This window comes from Chiloscyllium punctatum, chromosome 10 (assembly GCF_047496795.1).
Source record: "Chiloscyllium punctatum isolate Juve2018m chromosome 10, sChiPun1.3, whole genome shotgun sequence".
In the NCBI taxonomy this organism is placed as follows: Eukaryota; Metazoa; Chordata; class Chondrichthyes; order Orectolobiformes; family Hemiscylliidae; genus Chiloscyllium; species Chiloscyllium punctatum.
The window spans coordinates 28,554,089-28,573,639 of record NC_092748.1 but is presented as its reverse complement, the minus strand read 5'-3'; the positions used below and the strand labels follow the sequence as shown (position 1 = coordinate 28,573,639).

Below are 19,551 nucleotides of genomic sequence, written 5' to 3'. Positions count from 1 at the left end.
CATGAATCTATGCTGGTTCTCCATGATTAACTGAAAATTTTTAAGGTGTTAGATACCCCAACCTTAATTATAGACTCCAACAAATTCCCCACCATGAATGTTAGGCTAACTGGCCTGTAATTCACTGGTTTCCCTCCTTTACCCTTCTTAAAAAGTGCAGAAATATGAACAATTTTCCAATCCAGAGGGATGACTCTTGTATTTCGGGAATTCTGAAAGATTGTAGTTAGGGCATCTACAATGTGCTCCCCCACCTCCTTTAACACCCTCGAATGGAAACAGTCAGGACCTGAATATTTGTTACTCTTTAATCCTATTAATTTCCTCATTGCTAAGGTTTTGCTTACATTTTTTTTTATTCACTTCCTATTTCTGACCTACTATTAATTTCTTCAGGACTTCCAGCAATCTATCCTCCTTTCCTGCTGAGACAAAATAATCACTCAACATGTCTGACAAATTTCCCCGTAATCATTGAATAATTTCCAGTGAATAACATTTTATTATTTTTGCATGGGATATTGATGTCACCCTTTAATTGTCCTTGAAAAAGTGGTGGTAAGACACTTTGTTGAACTGTTGCAGTCCATTTAGTTTTGATTTTTCTATCATAGTTTGATACAACTGAGTGACTTTCTGGGCCATTTTGGAGGTCTATAAAGAGTCATGTACTTTGCTGTGGCTCTGGAGTGACATGCAAGTGAGGTAAGATAAAACGGTACATTTCCCTCCCTGAAGGATATTGGTAAACCAAGTGTGTCATTATGACCATCAACAACTTTTCAAATCCAGATTTTATTCATAGAATTTAAATTCCATCAGCTAGCATTGTGGAATTAACCCATTCCTCACAAAACATGAAGCCTGACCTTTGAATTATTGATCCATCAGCTCCACTGCCTTCCACATGATTCCCAGAGCTGGTGAAGGCAGGATTCCACCCCCACCCCCCGACTGCTCAGCTAACAAATAGGGTAACCACCTCAATGTTAAATCCCAGTCCATAAACTGGCTTCACTTCTCAGTCTGCAAGGCTGCTTATGTATTTGACATTTCCAACATCGGAACAAGTAAAAGCAGAATAGAATGAAAGCTGTCTGTAAATAGGACAGCGCAAGTTACTGCAAGCTGCGGTCATAGCCAGAGACAAATTGTTTTGTTTATCTAAGAATGTAAATGATGGATAGGTATGGCTTGCTATTATCAGCCTGTTGGAACAAGATAGCTGTGATTGAAAAACCCACATAAAAGCATAGATTCTGCTTGTACAACCTGGTACAGTATCTCATGTCATGAGCACAGTTATACAATCGCTGTGACGCACGAAAATAAGAGTTGCTGGTAAGATTAGCTAAAAATATCTGGAATTGAGGAAATCAACCAAGAGGTCAGGGAACCCTTGCTGTTTGTTAAGCTATAGTAAAGTAGATCTTTTTATCATATCATCACATTTATCATTTCATAGGCAGCTCACGGCCGTTGGAGGTATAAGGCCCACATATTGCCAAATTCCTCTCCCTTTGTTCAAGACGAAAGGTGCCACATTGAAAAAAACTCAAAAATGAATGAGGGTGTTGCAAATTCAATGAAGATGAGCTAAGATTCCGTGTCAATGCCTGGCTCCAAGAATTCAACCAAGGTGAGGAATTCCAAATTTAAACATTTCTTTCAAATCTAAACCTGGCAGACTTCTTTTAATGTTGATGTCAGAAAGATTCAAATTATCAAAGTTATTCTTCACAAACCTATCTGTTCATATTATCACTTAGCAAATTTTCCTCCCAACCGGCCATTATTCCTCATCTTGGAGTCACTTCAACTAGGACAATAATTTCTGTCAGGAGTCTTTCCTTGGCCTGTTGCTGTTTACAATGCCATGCCAATGCCATGAAACCATCCCACACATCCCTCAACTTTACCCTCTATTCCATCCCATGCCACTATCCTTCACCAGAAGGCATTGAGGTATGGGATTTTGCATCTGGATTGGGAAGGTGAGGATTGGAGATATTGGGTTAAGTGTTTGATATCTTTGGAATTACTCACGAATTCATTTAGGTCCTTGGTGTATCCCAGAAGTAATTGAGAGAGTGCATGATACCACTAATTAATGACTGAGAGGCTTGGTCACATGGATTCAGTCCAGCTATTCATATTGAGCAATGAACATGGTTAAAGCAAAATTAATAAATGCCAATAGTGATTGATTATATGATTCTGGTTCACAATAAGAGAAAATGGCTACAGAAAAACTAATGTCACTGATGTGATCTGAGATGACAGAAACTGGGCCGTGTATTATACGAGCAATAAAGTCATCAATTTATTGATCAACTTTCAATTAAACAGTGTAGAACTGCTTACAAAAAACATAGATGTGATCAGAACAATTCAATAAGAGCCAAACAGGAAGCACTCTCCTTAACAGTTATTTAACGGGTCTCAATGCATTATTTTTCCCTAAATGATGGGTGGTAGTAATTGACTAACTCTCGGTCACACACTCACACTGCACTGGGCCAGTTGACAGTGGAACAGTGTGCACAGCTGATGTGGAGAAGTAAATCATCTGAAGTCTCACCTCATGTGGAGATAGAATAAAGGGGTCCAATCCTAAATAAGCATCTGAAGAAGACAACCGAAGAGCAGCATAAACAAATAACAGGGCATTGAACAAAGATCACCACCCATTCCTTCCACATTTTTTCACTGAACCTTTGCTTCCAATGGCTGCTGTGTTGAGGCTACAGTGACTGGACTTTCCACAGCAAGGATCATTTTGTGAACTTTTTGGTAATGCCACATTAGCTCTCACATGATACTCATTGGAAAAGAGGGTTCTTGTTCTTTTATATGTTCTTTTCTGAGCTGCTTGCCTATAGAAACTTCTAAAGACCACTTAGGCTGAAAACTATTGCCTTTTTACTTTTCATGCATTTCCAGACCTTCTATGTATTTTCTGTTCTGATACATTCCCTCTCTATAAATCTGGAGACTGAGACAATTTGCACAGCAGGCTTGACTGGCACGTAATACCAATTTCAGGAGGAATGCTTCCAATAAGACAAGGTACAACCAAAATCCTTGTTCAACTTCCACCCATGGTACAAGGGCCCTAATCTCACAATTCACTTCCACCAAGACATTGGTAAAAGAGCAGGGATTTTCAAATTTCCATAATGGGGAAATAAAGTGTGAAGTTTCCATTTCAATTGTCTTTCTCCCCACTCCTGTTCTTTTGTAGCTAAAGACCTAGACTGAGGGAATCAGGCATTAAGTGTGACAGGCAGGTTGCTCACTCTCTGCACTAGAATTCCTATTTTACTAGTGAAGTGAAAAGTAACATCAGTTTGAAGAGTGCCAGGGAACATTTACCTTGCTGCTCATCATATGAGCATTAACATGAAAGACAATACACAGATGAGGACATACACAAAGTACAGAAAACTTTTGTTGTCATAACATGTTTTTCCTTATATATGAACAATATATGAAAACATCTTCTTTAATCGGAATGAGGTTGTCTTGTGTTCACACCAAGCTTTTCAGTCGATTCATCTTGGATTAGTGTCGAGATCTTGAATCATCATATTCCTGGAATTAACAGAATGAAGAAATGTTCATTTTCAGATGGACTGAGTTCGGTCTAAGTTCAAAGTTTTATTGTTGTTGATAGTCATTATTGAGAGATAATTCTCTGATCCAAAGTCTGAGCTTATACTCACATTTAGAGATTCCTCCATCCATGATTCCCTTGATGACATTTTCAGCTGCATTGAAATATTAAAATATTTAGCACAGGGAACCACTTTTCTCAAACTTTAAAATAATTTCCAAACAAAAGATACAAATAACTTAGCATAGTTTGAGAGTAAATTTCCTCTATTACAGATATGTGATTGTAACTCAGTGTCTAGGTGAATGATTGTATAGAACACAACAGTTGTATTTCTACTAATGAAAGTCCCAAAGTTCATTCATGGTACAACAAAGCATGACACCAAGACACCTAAGGAAATAGTAAGGTAAGTGACCAGAAGTTGTGTGACAAATCGAGAGGGTTAGGGAAGGAATTCAAAAGCTTAAGGCTGAGGCAACTGAAAGGACAGCTGCAAATGCTCAAGTGATTAAAACTGGGAATGCACAACAGATATCTTGGAGGTTTGTAGCACTTGAGGTGATTACAACATGATTAGAAACTAGCATATGGTGTATTTGCCAGATCAATGAACTGGAATAATATGGCCTGCGATGGCTTAGTGTTTCGAAAGGCCAGTTCTCTGCAAGCACGTTTTTTAACTGTTACAAGTCCTAGAGATGACAGTGGGAACACCGTACTTGTATTAGTCATCCATTCAGAATGATGTAGCAAGTCATTTCTATCGGGGAATTTTCCAGTTTAGCTTTGCTCCCCTGAAACATTGGCTTTGAACTTGTGGTGATGGAACATTGTGCAAATTCTTAATGATGATGGCCTCGACCCCTCCCTTCCTTCCTCTATAAACTCCACCATCTTCGCAACTCTCTGAGATATCTGTTCTCCAATTTTGACTTCTTCCATTTTCCTTATTTTGGTCACTACTTAGTTTCAGCAGTTCCTTCATCTGTGAAGGTCATATGTTCTGGAACTCCTTTTCTAAAAATGCTCCTTCTATCTTCCCTGCTTTGATATAGGTTGTTGTTATATGGGTTCGTTTGCTTTAGCCTCCCACTATCGTTGCTTTTGCGTTAGCGTTGAGCAACAAACATATTGGGACCAACTTGTATTTCGAGTGGACAGATAAAAGGTGGTGCAGACTAAACTGTAATCCTCGCTGTGAGGCCTGTGTCATTTTGAGAGTTGTGCCACATCTGTAGAGAATAGACAACTTTGGATACTGAGCCAGCACCTAGGCAGCACCAGCTGAGGGCTTGAGAGTTATGGGGGTGGGTGGGGAGGAATGAGGGTGAAATAGATGATCCTCTATGCAGCTGAGCTGTAAGATCAGACTGAAAGGGAAGAAGAGGAAATTCAGGGGAGGAGGTTTTGCCTTATGAATAGTTGGTGCACAGCATTTTTTGGCCAGGAGGATAATTCATGTTCATCCTCATTTGGCAGAAATCAGCATATGGTGATTTTACTGTGTTGCCAGTATGTCTGCAGCAAATCTTTAAGATCCTCTGATTGATTAATCTGAGCCTATTCCCAACACACGCAGAATGTGAAAGAATGATATAGTCTGTTGGTATTTCTAAATTGCAGTGGCAAATGTGAAAAGGGACGGAGGTGTCTGAAATGCGTGTTATATTTCAGCTCATGACTGGAACACTGAGGCTTCCCCATGAATATTAGCTGTTAGGGGCAGGCAGTCTGCTCACCACTACAGGTTTCTGAGTGTAATTTCTCCCCAATTCAATCCATTGCTCACACTATAAACTAATACGTAGCCATTGTGAGTTCCATTTAACAATTGCACAGGAACTGGAAAATAGACCACACAGCAAATGCACCAAATCACGCCAACATTTAAATTTAAAAAAACACTTTGCACTCATCATGAAATTATCATCTCCTTAAACAAAGGGAAAGAGTTAGGAATAGTAAACAGAGATGTCAATAGCATCAGCTGTGCTTGGTTAACTGCATAGAATTCTTTGAAAATCTAACATGTGTGTTAGATGGGGGAATTGGACTATGGAGTATGTACAGATTTTGGGAAAGTCTTTGATAAAGCTTCACAGAACACAATATCAGAAAATATTATGGAATGGAGGGGTGGGATCTGGGCACCATTTTGGATCTGGGCACCACTTTTATTTGTTCTCCAATGTAATGCCCTTCACTTTTGTTGTACTTATGGTGGTGGGAGAACAACAGACCAAGATCACTTGATTAAAGAAAAAAACTTCTGAAGATTGACAGCTTACCTCTTCACTGCTGTTGGTTAATTCCGATGATCCTCCATTATGACTGACTCTTGCTGATGGTTTTCTGTGGCCTTTTCTGCCTTTCGTGGGTTTGCTGTGAGGTTTCCCTCCTTGAGAAATGTCACTATGCTCTCTGTTACCTCTGTATATATCACTTTCACTCCTCAGCCTCTCCGGTGAGTCTCTGTTACCCTTGGCCCTTTTGAACCCATGACATTCGACATCAACATCGAGTACCTCATCAGCTAAGTATTTAACACGACTCCTGCATGTAGCTGTCTCCTGCAGAAACAAAAGCCACATTAGGGGTGAGCACTGCTGTTGTGGTTTCCAAATCCTGAAACTTCATATCTGCTGCTGCATCGATACGACCTTGAGAAACAGATTCTGAGCTAATGGTCCTTGATTTGCACTGGTACTTTGCAAAATGACAATGACTTTCTCTTGGATTTCTAAGACATTGTTGTGAAATCAAGTTGCAGGAGTCAGGAGCAAAACTCAGTGGAGAAAGCCAATGGGAAGGTACAAAGAACAACGTTTGAGATTTCCCTCTCCTTAAGTGCCCTGAGTTTTACTCCAGTTCATACATTTTCCAGTTAGCATAATTTTCAGGCTGTGTCAGGGAATTGCTATCTAGCACTTTGTGAAGCTTCATGATTAGGATTGACAGAATGGGTCTTCTCTTCTCCCATTGCTTTCAGCATGTTTGTGTTAGATTCATTACTCACAGTGTTCAGCCTGTCCATTGGCTGGAGAACTGGAGTTGGTCAGATGAGCCACAGTGGGGTGCTAAGTTTGGAGGGCAGTGGGGAGTCCTCCTGTGGAGTTGGTACTTGCCACCATAGATCACAGGGTGTCTGAGCTGAAGATAGTCTCTGACTCTCGCTGGAGGGCAGGTCTACCAGGGTCGCCTGCCTACATCATTTTACCATACCTGCAAGGGAGGCCTCTTATGAGGTTTCAGTTGAATATTCCGAATCTTCCTGGGGAAAGTTGGGAAGTTGACAGGCAATTTAACATGGCCAATCCACCTAACCTGCACGTCTTTGGACCGGAGCACCCAGAGGAAACTCGGACAGAACACGGGAAGAATATGCAAACTCCACGCAGACAGTCACCCAAAGTTGGAATTGAAGCTGGCTTCCTGGTGCTGTGAGGCTGCAGTGCTGACCACTTTATCATCGTACTGCCCCACCACACCCCATCCCACCCCACAATCCCCTCACCACTCCCATGCTTCCATAGCATTTAATTCCACTCTCTGTTTTCATGCTGACCTGAGACTCCCTGTTAGCACAAAGATGCTAACCTGACCCTGGGCAAATATCTGGCCTCCAAGCTACTGATATCATCCTGCTGTGCATTGACCAGACTGTCTTTTGGGAGGGGAGAGGTCAGGATTACCAAACCTGCAACACCAGACTTTGGAGATTTGTTGCACAGTGTGATTCTGCTGCGGCTTTGCTGTTCCTCAAAGTTTGTCTCTAACACACCAGGGCCTCAATTGACAATTTTCCCTTAAAAATATTTCCCTCGCTTCCAGTGATCATTAGCAAATGATGGACATCAGTAGATGAATAACTTGGAGAGGAGATACTGGGAAAGGAGGATAGGGAGGTTCCCTGCCTTGTGTTGTTCCTCCACTTATTTCAGTTCTACTCAGAAATTGTTGGAATAAAAATTGAAAATTGGTGCCTTCCAGTGTACACATAGAGGTGTGAGGGTGAGGGTGCTCTGACATTCCATACATAACATTTGACCCCTCAACATGAACTGTCATACTCTTCTGGTCTTGCAGAGCTCTGTTGACTTCTCTGCTGTCTTCTGGCTATTGATTCATTGGTGTCGGCAATTATCAAGAGTCCCAGAGTGGGTCTAAGCCCCAACAACATCACTGACATAAATGAAAGCCAGGAAAGAGTTAACTGGATCAGTCCTCCAGTGCTCTTCAGTGATGCGTTCTATTTTTACAGCGCCAGAAAAATGAGTAAAAATATTGACATTAGAACAAAATTGGAGATTTTCCCATGAAAACTACATCAGTGAGAACAAAACATAGATTCATGGCACCCATAATGCTACCTAATGTGGCCTCTTGGTGTTGAAACTGCATCTATTGCATGGATGTTTAACCTTGTCGTGAAATAGAATAATGAGCCATAATTTTCAGTAATGTGCAGACAAAGCCCAAATATGAGAAATAGAATAGATTCAAATTCATAAGAATTGTCCCACATGCTTAACAACTCAAAGAATTCACAAAGTACAACTCCTGTTAACTCTGAGCATTGAAATACACCATCAACAGTAAATGGCGTTATTTCTGAAAGGAACATTCTTCTGCCTTGCCAGAACACCCAAAGAGGATAAGTTTGTTTGCAGTTGCCTCCCTTCATTAACTGTAACCCACACACTTTGGAGAAATAGAAGCCCTCTGTAGGAGGCAACAGATAACCATTTCAAATTCTGAATACGTCTTGGTCACAGTGCTCAGAACAGCCAACGCAACTTCACACGGAGCTGAACACTATATAACAGCCCTGACTTTGGTGTGACAAGGCTCCACTGAATGAGACCATTTATTTACTCTATAATGAAGAAAATATGCTGCTGATCTTGGAAAGTGAACCCATATGACCCTCTGGTTTAAAAAATAAACGTCTGTTTATCATCGTTTGGTGTTTGTCATCGTTTTGGTGTATATTTCAAAGCAATCCACTCATGTTAGCAGGGGCAGTGAAGAAATGAAGGCAAAAATGTTTGTCTGTCATGAGCTCAGTACTTACAGCAATCTTTGTGGGCCGGAAACTGCAGCTAGAATCATCAAACTCCAGCCCAGAATTTTTGGAGCAGACGGTTTCTTTCACGGAAAATGCTAAGTCCACATTGTAGGAGAACTTTCCTGTGGGAGAAAGCTAGATGAAGGAATAGATGTTAGTTACATGCCCTCAAGAAATGTAATTGATTATGCTCTGAGATTGATCAGTTAATGGTATAAATATATACTTATACAGATAAATACTGATAATGTCAATAAAGGGAACAAGTGGATCTGGCATAATTCTGGAAGACTTTGGAAAAAGTCACACACATGAGATTAATAAACAAAATCAAAATGCCATGGAATGGGGCAATATAACAGCACGGACTGAGGATTGGTTAACAGGCAGACAGCAAGGATAAATGGATTATCCTCAGGTTGGCAGGCTGTGACAAGTAAGATGCCACAAGGATCAGTGCTCAGATCCTACCAACTTTTCATCAATTTGTATCAATGATTTAGACGTGGGAACCAATTGTAATATTTCCAAGTTTGCAGATTATTACAAGGTATGGGAATGTGAGATGTATGGAGGATTCAAAGAGGCTTCAAGCAGACTGAGTTGGAATATATAGCAGATGGAATGTAATATGGATGAGTGTGAGGCTATCCAATTTTGTAGGTGGGAGGGAGACTCAGAGTATTTCCTAAATGGTGAGAGATTGGGCAATGTTGATGTGCTAAGGTGACTTGTTCGTAAATCACTGAAAGCTGACATGTAGGTGCAGCAAGCAGTTGAGAGAGTATGCAGTGTGTTAGCCTTTATTGCAAGTGCTTCAGTTGTACAGAAGACTGGTAAGACTGAACCAGCAGTATTGTGTACAATTCTGGGCCCCTTAACCAAGGAAGTACACTCTCACCATGATTTTACTGCTCCTTGGATGCGCCTGAACTGCTGTGCTGTGCTTTTCCAGCACCACTCTAATCTAGGCTCTTACCGTTGAGGCAGTGCAGTGGATGATCTGCAGACAGATGCCTGGTATGGTGGATTCTCCTTTGAGGACAGATTGAAGAGACAGGGCCTGAATTCTCTAGAGTTTAGAATAATTTTTGGGTAACAAGGGCTCCAAGGATTGTGCAAAAGTATGTGTGTGAAGTAGATGATCAGCCATGATTCAGACTAGGGGAGCAGACTCAAGGGGCTGAACGGCCTACTCCAGCTCCTAGCCTCCTATGTCATTCCTGCAACATGGGAGGTTTCCTGCTCCCTGAATAACTGGTTCTCCATCAGATGAATGGTTACGTTAGGGCCTTGTTGATGGATTTCCTTCAGGTGATTCATGGTGAGCGTTGGTGCTCTCAAAAAACTATCATGGCAGGCAACAACAGAGGATCCTCACCCAGCTCATTGCTCTGGCCAGGAGTCATTTGGACAGATTCCCAGCTCTACTGCCCTTGGGTCACTGAAGTACAATATGACTGACACATAGTGTACATTATTAAAAATCTGTTAAAGCTATACATACTGAGAACTGAACTGTGGCAAATTAGCTGACCATGAGGAAGAATTTTTGCATCCAGAGAGTGGTAAATTTCCAGAATTCTCTGCCCAAGAGGATTGTGGCACCTCAGCTGTTCAATATGCTCACAGCCTAGACCAATAAATTTCAACAAAGTAAAAATATCAAAGACTATGTGGGTAGTGCATGAAAATAGTGTTGAAGTTGATCAGCCATGAGCTAGAATTGTGGAGCAGGCTTGACAGGCTGAATAGCCCACTTCTGCTTCAGTTTATTACGTCCTTATGAATGTTGAGAGGTGGTGTACAATGTAGAACAGTATCCTTCTGCTTGAATTCTCATCGAGGTCTTAATAATATTACAATATGTGCATGTTGTGTTTGCCATACTGAATCTTCACTCATGCCATTGTTATCTCTAGGCTTGGCTATTTCTAATGCTGTGTCCTAGCAGCCGCACACTATAAACTTTGAGTTCATCTCAAATTCTACCACCCCTGGTGCATTCACCCATCATTCTGTGCTTACTGACCTACATTAGTGAAGTAAGTTTTTAATTGTCATCCTTGTTTTCAAATTCATCCAGGTCTCTATCTCTGCAATCTCTTCCAACCCTGTAACCCTCCATGATATCTAATTCTGTTTTCATGAACTCCCACATTGGCAGCAGCCCCTTAAGCTTCCTGAGTCCTAAATTATGGAATTCTCTTAATCCTCTCTATCTCTTTATCTCTCTTCCCTTTCTTAGGACGATTTGGAAAGGGGGACATGCAGTGAGATCTGGGTGTCCTTGTGAACTTGTTGCTGAAAGAAGCATGCAGCAGGCGATGGAGAAGGCAAAGTTGACTTTCATACACAGAGGATTCAAATACAGAGGCAAGGATGATTTGCTGCAATTGTTCAGGGGCTTGTGAGACTACATCTGGAACGTTGTGTGCAGTTTTGATCTCTTTATCTGAAGAAGGATGTCCTGGCTATAGAAGAAGTGCAACAAAAAATTACCAGACTGATTCTTGGGATGGAATGTATGAAGAGAGACTGGGATTGGTTAGTCCTATATGAACTATTCTTCAGAAGCATGAGAGGGAATCTTATAAAAACCTGTGTAATTCTGACAGGACTAGACAGACAAACACAGAAAGGATGCACATGATGACCAGGTTGTCCAGAACCAGGGGTCACAGTCTAAGGATACTAATAGGTCATTTGGGACTGCAAGGATGAGAAATATCTTCATTGGTGAATGGTGAGCCTTTCTCTGTCACAGAAAGTGGTTGAGGCCAAATTATTGAATGCATTAAGAAGAAAATAGGTGTAGTCCTTAGCGATAAAGGGCTCAATTTGGAGAGCAAAAGGGAACAGGGTACTGAGTTGGGTGGTCAACCATAATTATATTGAATGGTGAAGCAGGCTCGAAGGGTTAAATGAGGTAAAAACAATGACTGCAGATGCTGGAAACCAGATTATGGATTAGTGGGGCTGGAAGAGCACAGCAGTTCAGGCAGCATCCCACTTGGATGCTGCCTGAACTGCTGTGCTCTTCCAGCACCACTAATCCAGAATCAAAGGGTTAAATGGCCAATTCCTGCCTCTATACACCATTGTTTTTATGTTTAAGGTGCTGTCTTAAAATATGCCATTGTGACCTAAGATTTAATTATCTGTCCTAAATATCTCAACATATCTAAATATCATATCAGAATCTTAGGGCTGAACAGGCTCTTTATGGTACCTCAGCTGCTTGCTGCATCACATTGCTGATTGGGAGGAGTGACCAATGGACTCCTCGAATTGGGGTACCCATTCTATCTTCAAACTGAATACTCTGCCCCCACCTCACCTGCATTAGACCTTCCAAAGGTCACCTCAGTCAGAAAACAGTTTGCTCCATGGTCATGAAGGGATTAATAGAGATGGAGTGAATAGTGATAATGCAGATTGTAATTAAGAGGTTGCAATTGGTGAGGGGGGTGGTGTTTGGGAGATTGGGAATTGGCAGTTGTAGTTGGTTGGTTGTATGAGTGGACGGTGATGGGGTGGGGACTGGGTATAATGGGGGTGTAGGTTGAGTGTGATGGGAGAGGGTTGGATGTGATAGGGCAGGGATTGGGTGTAATGGAATGCACATTGTTGTCTTTGAGTTGGGATATGTGTGTGTGTGTGCTCTTTTCAGGAGGCGGTAGCCTGCTGAGGACAGTATGCCACAATATTCCAATGGAGACTCTGAGATGCTCAGGGAAAGATGACTTGAATAGCAGCGGGGTGTTACAATCTGCCCAGGGAGTCCATTCGTTCGAGAAACTTTGCATTAATGAACCTCCCACCTGCGGGAAGCTGAGGACGAGCCTCCGGAAGTAGGGTAACAGTGTGGGATCCGGGTGTGATCAACTAGACTTCAGGGATCCATCAATCAGAGGGATTTAAAACTTCAACCTCTAATCCCTATTTATTTGCAGAATGTTAAAAAGTAAAAGCTAGAAACCAGTGATGATCAAACATTAAGCTTGCGAGCAATTTCAGTCTCACTCGCAAGGGTTAATCTCATTTCCCGACTTCGATTTCAAAATTGAACTTTGAATTACGCTATAAACCCCCGAACTGCGATCGCCATCAGTCTAAGTGTCATGTAACGGTCTGCATTTGTTTAATAATCCGGATGGAACTGCACTCAGTAATATTCCTGTCGAGTTTACAGAGTGGAACAGACTGAGACCAGCACACACTTACATCTGTCACTGTGCTGCTGATGCTACGGCAAAGATGACTGATTTCACTTATTTCATTCAGCTTCATAACAGCTGCCCGCAGAGCGTCCTCGGGGTTTGGTACTCCTATGAAGGGGAAAAGAAAATTGTGTAAAATATCCTGTTGCTGCTCAGTTTCCGACTAAACAAGTCATTAATAACTGAAGTGCCACGTTTTGAACTCTTCAGCGAATTATTTTTCCACCTCGGTGATATCTGAGGGAGTGAACCTCATTGGCAATAACTCGTTGGTTGATGAGGAGCCGTTCTCTCTGGGACCTACCTGAGCAGTGGAGAATCTGCACTGCAGCAATGGCGAGGAGGAAGGCTTTCATTCTGCCTCTTGTGTGATCAGCTGGCTGCTTTCTCAGAGTAAAGGAGCTGCTTCTCTCTCTTGCTCTGCCCTTTCCTTGCTGCGTTCAGTCTTTATATCCTGTGCCTCCACCACAATCAAACACTGACTCATATTTACTCAGTTTGGTCCTGGGCAGGGGAAGCTGCTGACAAGTGGCTGTAATATGATTAAGGTTTCTTCCATTATAGCCAGATGTGCAGTTCTAAGAATGGAACATTCAGTTGCTAAACTTTCAGTCCAGAGAATTGCCTCGCCAAACGTGGGAGTAACAGGAGTATGAACTTCAATCACGTTTCATTCTAATTCAGGCTTTAAATGATTTTAGTTTCTTCGTTCAAGTTGCCTTTTCAGTCAGAAAAAAAAGAGGGCTCTTTGCATTTGATTTTCGCTTCCCAGTCACAACATCTCCTGAAGTTAAATACTTTCCTCCAACTCTACTGCTCTCGCCTGCCACATGATCTCATTTAGTGAGTGATGTGAATAGTGGAAAGGTTTTGGGCAGGAGCTCAGACCGTTTAAATAATCCAGCTGGTTTTGGAAGAAACGCATTCTTTCTGTTATGAATCATCCCAAGATCCTTTTACGTTGTCTCTCCATTTCCCAATTTCCACTCTTGGCTTGTGAGGATAATAGGAATGCCTATGACTTTGTGTTGTCTAGATTTTAGGTGGAATGGCTGTTACTCCACTAAAGTACAGGGCTGTGACGCAGAGCAACTCCATCTGCTGACCAGTCTCTCACCAGATACAAGGCTATCTTCAAGAGGTCAGCATGGTTAAATTGCTGCTGCATTCATGTATCTGCCAATTCCAGATTAAACTAATTTAGATCTCTTATTCAGTGGCCTGGATGAACCCAAGTGAACACTGTAAAGTGTAAAGCCAGATGTTTACTGGAAAGGTAACAGGGAAATCATGGTTATGTGGACAGAGTGGAGAATCTGGCCTTGCTTTCCGGAGAGGAAAGAAGCCTGAAAAGTGATTTGATTAAGGTGTTTAAAATGATGGAGGATTTGTGAAAAGGATATGCAAATAAATTGCTTCCATTGGCTGGAAGTTCATTATCCAGAGATATCAATTGAAAGTTATCAGCCAAAGAATGACGAGCAACGTGAAGAAAAATTAATTTTAATCCAATGAATTGTTAGGAATTGGACTGCATGCCTCACAGGGCAATGGACACAGATTCATTTGACATCTTCAAAAGGGAATGAGATAAAGACTTGAAGGAGAAACACATTCAGGGATATGGAGAATGAGTGGGCCATGGACTTGATGGGCTGAATCCCCTCCTTCAGTGTTATCCGTACCAGATTCTGGATTTATTGTAAATGAATCTCACTGCCGGGGGAGTCAGCATCCTAACATTAACCTGAGCTTAGACCACTGAGCTGTGGAAAATATGGAGAAATGCAACTGGGACATTGATTTCCTGGACTCTCCCCTCATTCCATCATGTAACATGCATTCTACACACCTTAAAAACATCTTTGTTGGGCAGCCCCACTAATTCTCCTATGTCGACTTGCTTTCTAATTCCCCTCTCTGAGGAGTCCTGCAGGAAACTGTGCCAAAGATAGAATGTAACTTACTGTTACAATCTTGTGGGTAATTGTGATAGCCATTCAGAACTCTGAGAAAAGTCAGCCAAGGACCATGCATGATAGAAATCTCATACGAAGTTTGAGGTCATATACCTCCAGGCCAAAGAATGTTAGTAAACAAAGGAATAATCATACTATGAAAAAAAATCATTACAAACATTGGCAAGTGGGCAAATGGGCAATGGTTACAAAGTATATGTAATTAACAATACTTGACTACAAGAACAATCCTAGAAGCAGATGTAACTTGAATCATAGTATCCAAGAGTACAAAAGTCAAGCTTTCAATCTGTTCACCACTCCAATTTTGTTCCCTTCTCCCACTGGACTTTTAATTTTCCAACATTTAGTTTTGGACATTTAGCAATAAGATATCAAAGATATCAGCCAAGAAACAAAACAATTAGGTGGTTGTCCTGATGAAGGAGCGATGCTCCGAAAGCTAGTACTTCCAATTAAACCTGTTGGACTATAACCTGGAGTTGTGTGACTTTTAACTTTGTACACCCCAGTCCAACACCGGCACCTCCAAATCACGAGTGCAGAGGGAGCATTGCATCTTGGACAGCTGGTACTGAGGGAGACCAGCACTATTGTAGGGTCAGTACTGAGGTAGCACTGCATTTTCAGAGTGTCAGCACTAAGGGAGGTCTGCATTGTCAGTTGATCAGTACTGAGACAATGGCTACATTGTTGGTCAGTCAGCACTGAGTGAGTTCTGCATTGTTGCATGGTCAGTACCGAGGAATGCTGCACTATTTTATGATCAATACTAAGAGAGAGCTATAGTATTGGAGAGTGAGAACTGATACAATGCTACATTGGAGGTTTACTACTGAGGGAGTGCTGCACTGTTAGAATTTCTGGTCCGAAGAGTGCTGCACTATCAATACTGAATAGAGTGCTGCGTTGTCGGATGGATGGCACTGAGTGAAAATCGTACCATTGGAGAAGCAATTCTATTGGTGTGAGTAATCACTTTTGAAATGCTGCTCCTTCATCAGGTGGTTATGGAGTCCTTCTGAATAAACCTGTTGGAATATAACCTGGTGTTGTGTGATTTTTAACTTTGTACACCCCAGTCCAACACCGGCATCTCCAAATCATGACTGTTGGCGTGAGGTAGTGTTGAAGTGCAAGGATTGAGGGTGTTCTGCTCTGTCAGACAGGGAGCATTGTGTGAGTTTTACAATGCCATAATTTCTGTATTTTGAATAAAATGTTAAATTGTGGCCCAGTTTTGTTCTTTTTGGTGGATGAAAAGTGGTCTATTGTGTTATTTTGAAGAGTTCTTGGAGAGTTCTTGTTGGTATCTTGACTAATATTCATCACTCAGTCAACATCAATAAATCAGATTATTTGGCCATTATCACATTGTCCCTGTAATCTTACTGCACACAAACAGATTGCCACACTTCCTACAACAGTGACTGCACTTTAAAAGGCTTTCCTGGCCGTAAAGTGCTTTGGGGTTGTGAGAGGGAATGAGCGCTAAGACAGTAAGAGAGCAGCCTTGAAGTGTATCCTCATCTTATCCATGAACTGGGTGCCTGACCTGTGTGTAAGTGTCCTTAGGGCAACAGTGCAATGAAAGGTTCCAGTGCACTCCAAAGTGGAGAATTAAAATGTGGAGATTTCGCCTTCTCCCAGATGTGGTCTATCTGGACTTTCAAAAGGCCTTTGATAAGGTGCCACACGGGAGACTGCTGAGCAAGGTGAGGGCCCATGGTGTTCGAGGTGAGCTGCTGGGATGGATTGAGGATTGGCTATCTAACAGAAGGCAGAGAGTTGGGATAAAAGGTTCTTTTTCAGAATGGCAGCCGGTGACGAGCGGTGTCCCGCAGGGTTCGGTGCTGGGGCCACAGCTGTTCGCATTATATATTAATGATTTGGATGAGGGAACCGGGGGCATTCTAGCGAAGTTTGCCGATGATACAAAGTTAGGTAGACAGGCAGGTAGTACTGAGGAAGTGGGGAGGCTACAGAAGGATCTAGACAGGTTGGGAGAGTGGTCCAGGAAATGGCTGATGGAATTTAACGTGAGCAAGTGCGAGGTCTTGCACTTTGGCAAAAAGAATATAGGAATGGACTACTTTCTAAATGGTGAGAAACTTAATAAAGCCAAAGCACAAAGGGATCTGGGAGTGCTAGTCGAGGATTCTCTAAAGGTAAACATGCAGGTTGAGTCTGTGATTAAGAAAGCGAATGCAATGTTGTCTCTTATCTCAAGAGGGTTGGAATATAAAAGCAGAGATGTACTACTAAGACTTTATAAAGCTCTGGTTAGGCCCCATTTGGAGTACTGTGTCCAGTTTTGGTCCCCACACCTCAGGAAGGACATACTGGCACTGGAACGTGTCCAGCGGAGATTCACACGGATGATCCCTGGAATGACAGGTCTAGCATATGAGGAACGGCTGAGGATACTGGGGTTGTATTCGTTGGAGTTTAGAAGATTAAGGGGAGATCTAATAGAGACGTACAAAATAATACATGGCTTTGAAAAGGTGGATGCTAGAAAATTGTTTCTGTTAGGCGAGGAGACTAGGACCCGTGGACACAGCCTTAGAATTAGAGGGGGTCATTTCAGAACGGAAATGCGGAGACATTTCTTCAGCCAGAGAGTGGTGGGCCTGTGGAATTCATTGCCACGGAGTGCAGTGGAAGCCGGGACGCTAAATGTCTTCAAGGCCGAGATTGATAGGTTCTTGTTGTCTAGAGGAATTAAGGGCTACGGGGAGAACGCTGGCAAGTGGAGCTGAAATGCGCATCAGCCATGATTGAATGGCGGAGTGGACTCGATGGGCCGAATGGCCTTACTTCCACTCCTATGTCTTATGGTCTTAAAATGCAGAACTATACCATAAATGGGTTAGAGATGTGGCATGATGGTGTCAGATGCCAAGCTTCATGGAATGGGGATAGGGTCCTGTGCAGTCACTGCCCATGAAGAGTGCCTGCCATATTGCTGCCTGGGGTCCATGATGAAGGTCAGAGGAGCAAGCAGCAAGTGGGACTCACCAGGTAATTCCTATGATTTTCTTATTGGAAATTGCCACTCTTTAGTTTCTATCCAGTGGGCATGAGAATAGGAAATTGAATCTTAATGAGGTGAGATTAGGTAAATATGAGGTGGGAATGCATGCTAATGTACACAAATAAAATCCTCATCTCTCACTTTGAGGGAATCCCATGTTACTATTCAGCTATAGGTAGGGACATATCGCTCTTGACATTGAGAAGCTCTTGGTGGACATTTCATGCTATTCCCCAACTTTGTTGTCATGGCCCACATCATGCAGAGGATGGGACAATCCCAATCCTTGGTGCTGGAGGCTTAATCACAGAAAAGCCTAGCAGTTTTCAATGTAGTTGGTGGAAAGCAGGATTGCTGGGAGTTAGGGGATTGAAATGGTGATAGTTTAGGGATTGGGAGGAGACCCAATTTAATTTAGTTAAATGCAGAGAGACAAAGGGACATGAGAAGGAAAATCCAGTCAGTTTGAGACATAATGACTTCTATCTGTCATTAGCTCCAGTGAAAGTACAGTTTCTCTATCGATTCACACTCCAGCACTGTACCTAGTGTCTGTTTATTATAGAGCCATCCTAAAAGAAAACACACACACTAAAAGGTACGCACTGGCTCTGGGCCATTTCTCTAATCTTCTGAAATAGACTCATACTGAGTAATGCAAATGTGAAAAGCTAAGGAAATATTGTTAGAATGTTTATCTCTCCTCACATTGTGCAAGTGGTTGGTAAATGGGACAGGAGACAGTTTTCCACCCTCCCATCTCACAGGAACATAACCTTCCAGGCAGCATTTTATTGCACTGCACAGATAACAAACAGACATCAGACTGGGAGCTTATCTCCTAACTGTTGAAACATTTGATAGCCAGATAATCCATTTGTAGCGACACTCACTGAAATGGTGTATTGGGAGGGTATGGAATTCCCCATCACAGCAGGCTGTAATGGATTTGCCAGGGAAATTGAAGGTTTCCCTTATCTGTAATACTCAGAAAAATCAATTGATAGTGGGGAATTTGAAGGCTAACTCCTATGTAACTATTTAACTGAACTCCAAATTTTTCATACATCCTCAGTAATGTTGCCTAGCTGTGAAGCTCAAAACATTGACTTTCCTGCTCTTCGGATGTTGCCTGACCTGCTGTACTTTTCCAGCTTCACACCTATTGACTCTGGCTTCCAGCATCTGCAGTCCTTACTGTCTCCAACTACACGTTGCCTGACCTCTCACACACCCAGAACTCCTGACAACTGTCCCCCGATCCAATCCTAAGCCAACACTTTCCCTTCCCTGCTCCTGGATATGATACCCAACTCTGCTTCTAGCCTGGACCCCCACTAGGTGCATCACCCCACTCACCCCAACACTACTCCCATCTAGCAGTCCTGACATCCTTGCCAGTCCTGCCTCTACCAACTCTAACACACCCTCCATCCCACAAACCCACCTTATATGTTCCATCATTTGCCAGGCACCCTGTTCACGTGGCACCCAGTACCCTAATGTTGCCAGTAAACCTAGCTGATACCATATTTAACTAGTACCCTGGAGCCTACCCACTTGACATTCTAGCTCTTTAACCAATTGTCATCCTAACCTCAGAGTTACCTTAGATGCCTACTCTC

General features: G+C 42.2%; 1 protein-coding gene across 1 annotated transcript; it reads right to left on the bottom strand.

The window, feature by feature from the left end:
• Positions 1-2,298: 2,298 nt before the first annotated feature.
• On the bottom strand, positions 2,299-13,734 carry LOC140481967 (secreted phosphoprotein 24-like). The gene is made up of 6 exons (XM_072578738.1): positions 13,215-13,734; positions 12,915-13,018; positions 8,694-8,822; positions 5,908-6,189; positions 3,726-3,770; positions 2,299-3,594 (listed from the first exon to the last, which is right to left on the bottom strand). Exons 1-6 carry the CDS (start codon positions 13,264-13,266, stop codon positions 3,565-3,567), a joined length of 642 nt encoding a protein of 213 aa, XP_072434839.1. The 5' UTR covers positions 13,267-13,734; the 3' UTR covers positions 2,299-3,564.
• Positions 13,735-19,551: the final 5,817 nt, after the last annotated feature.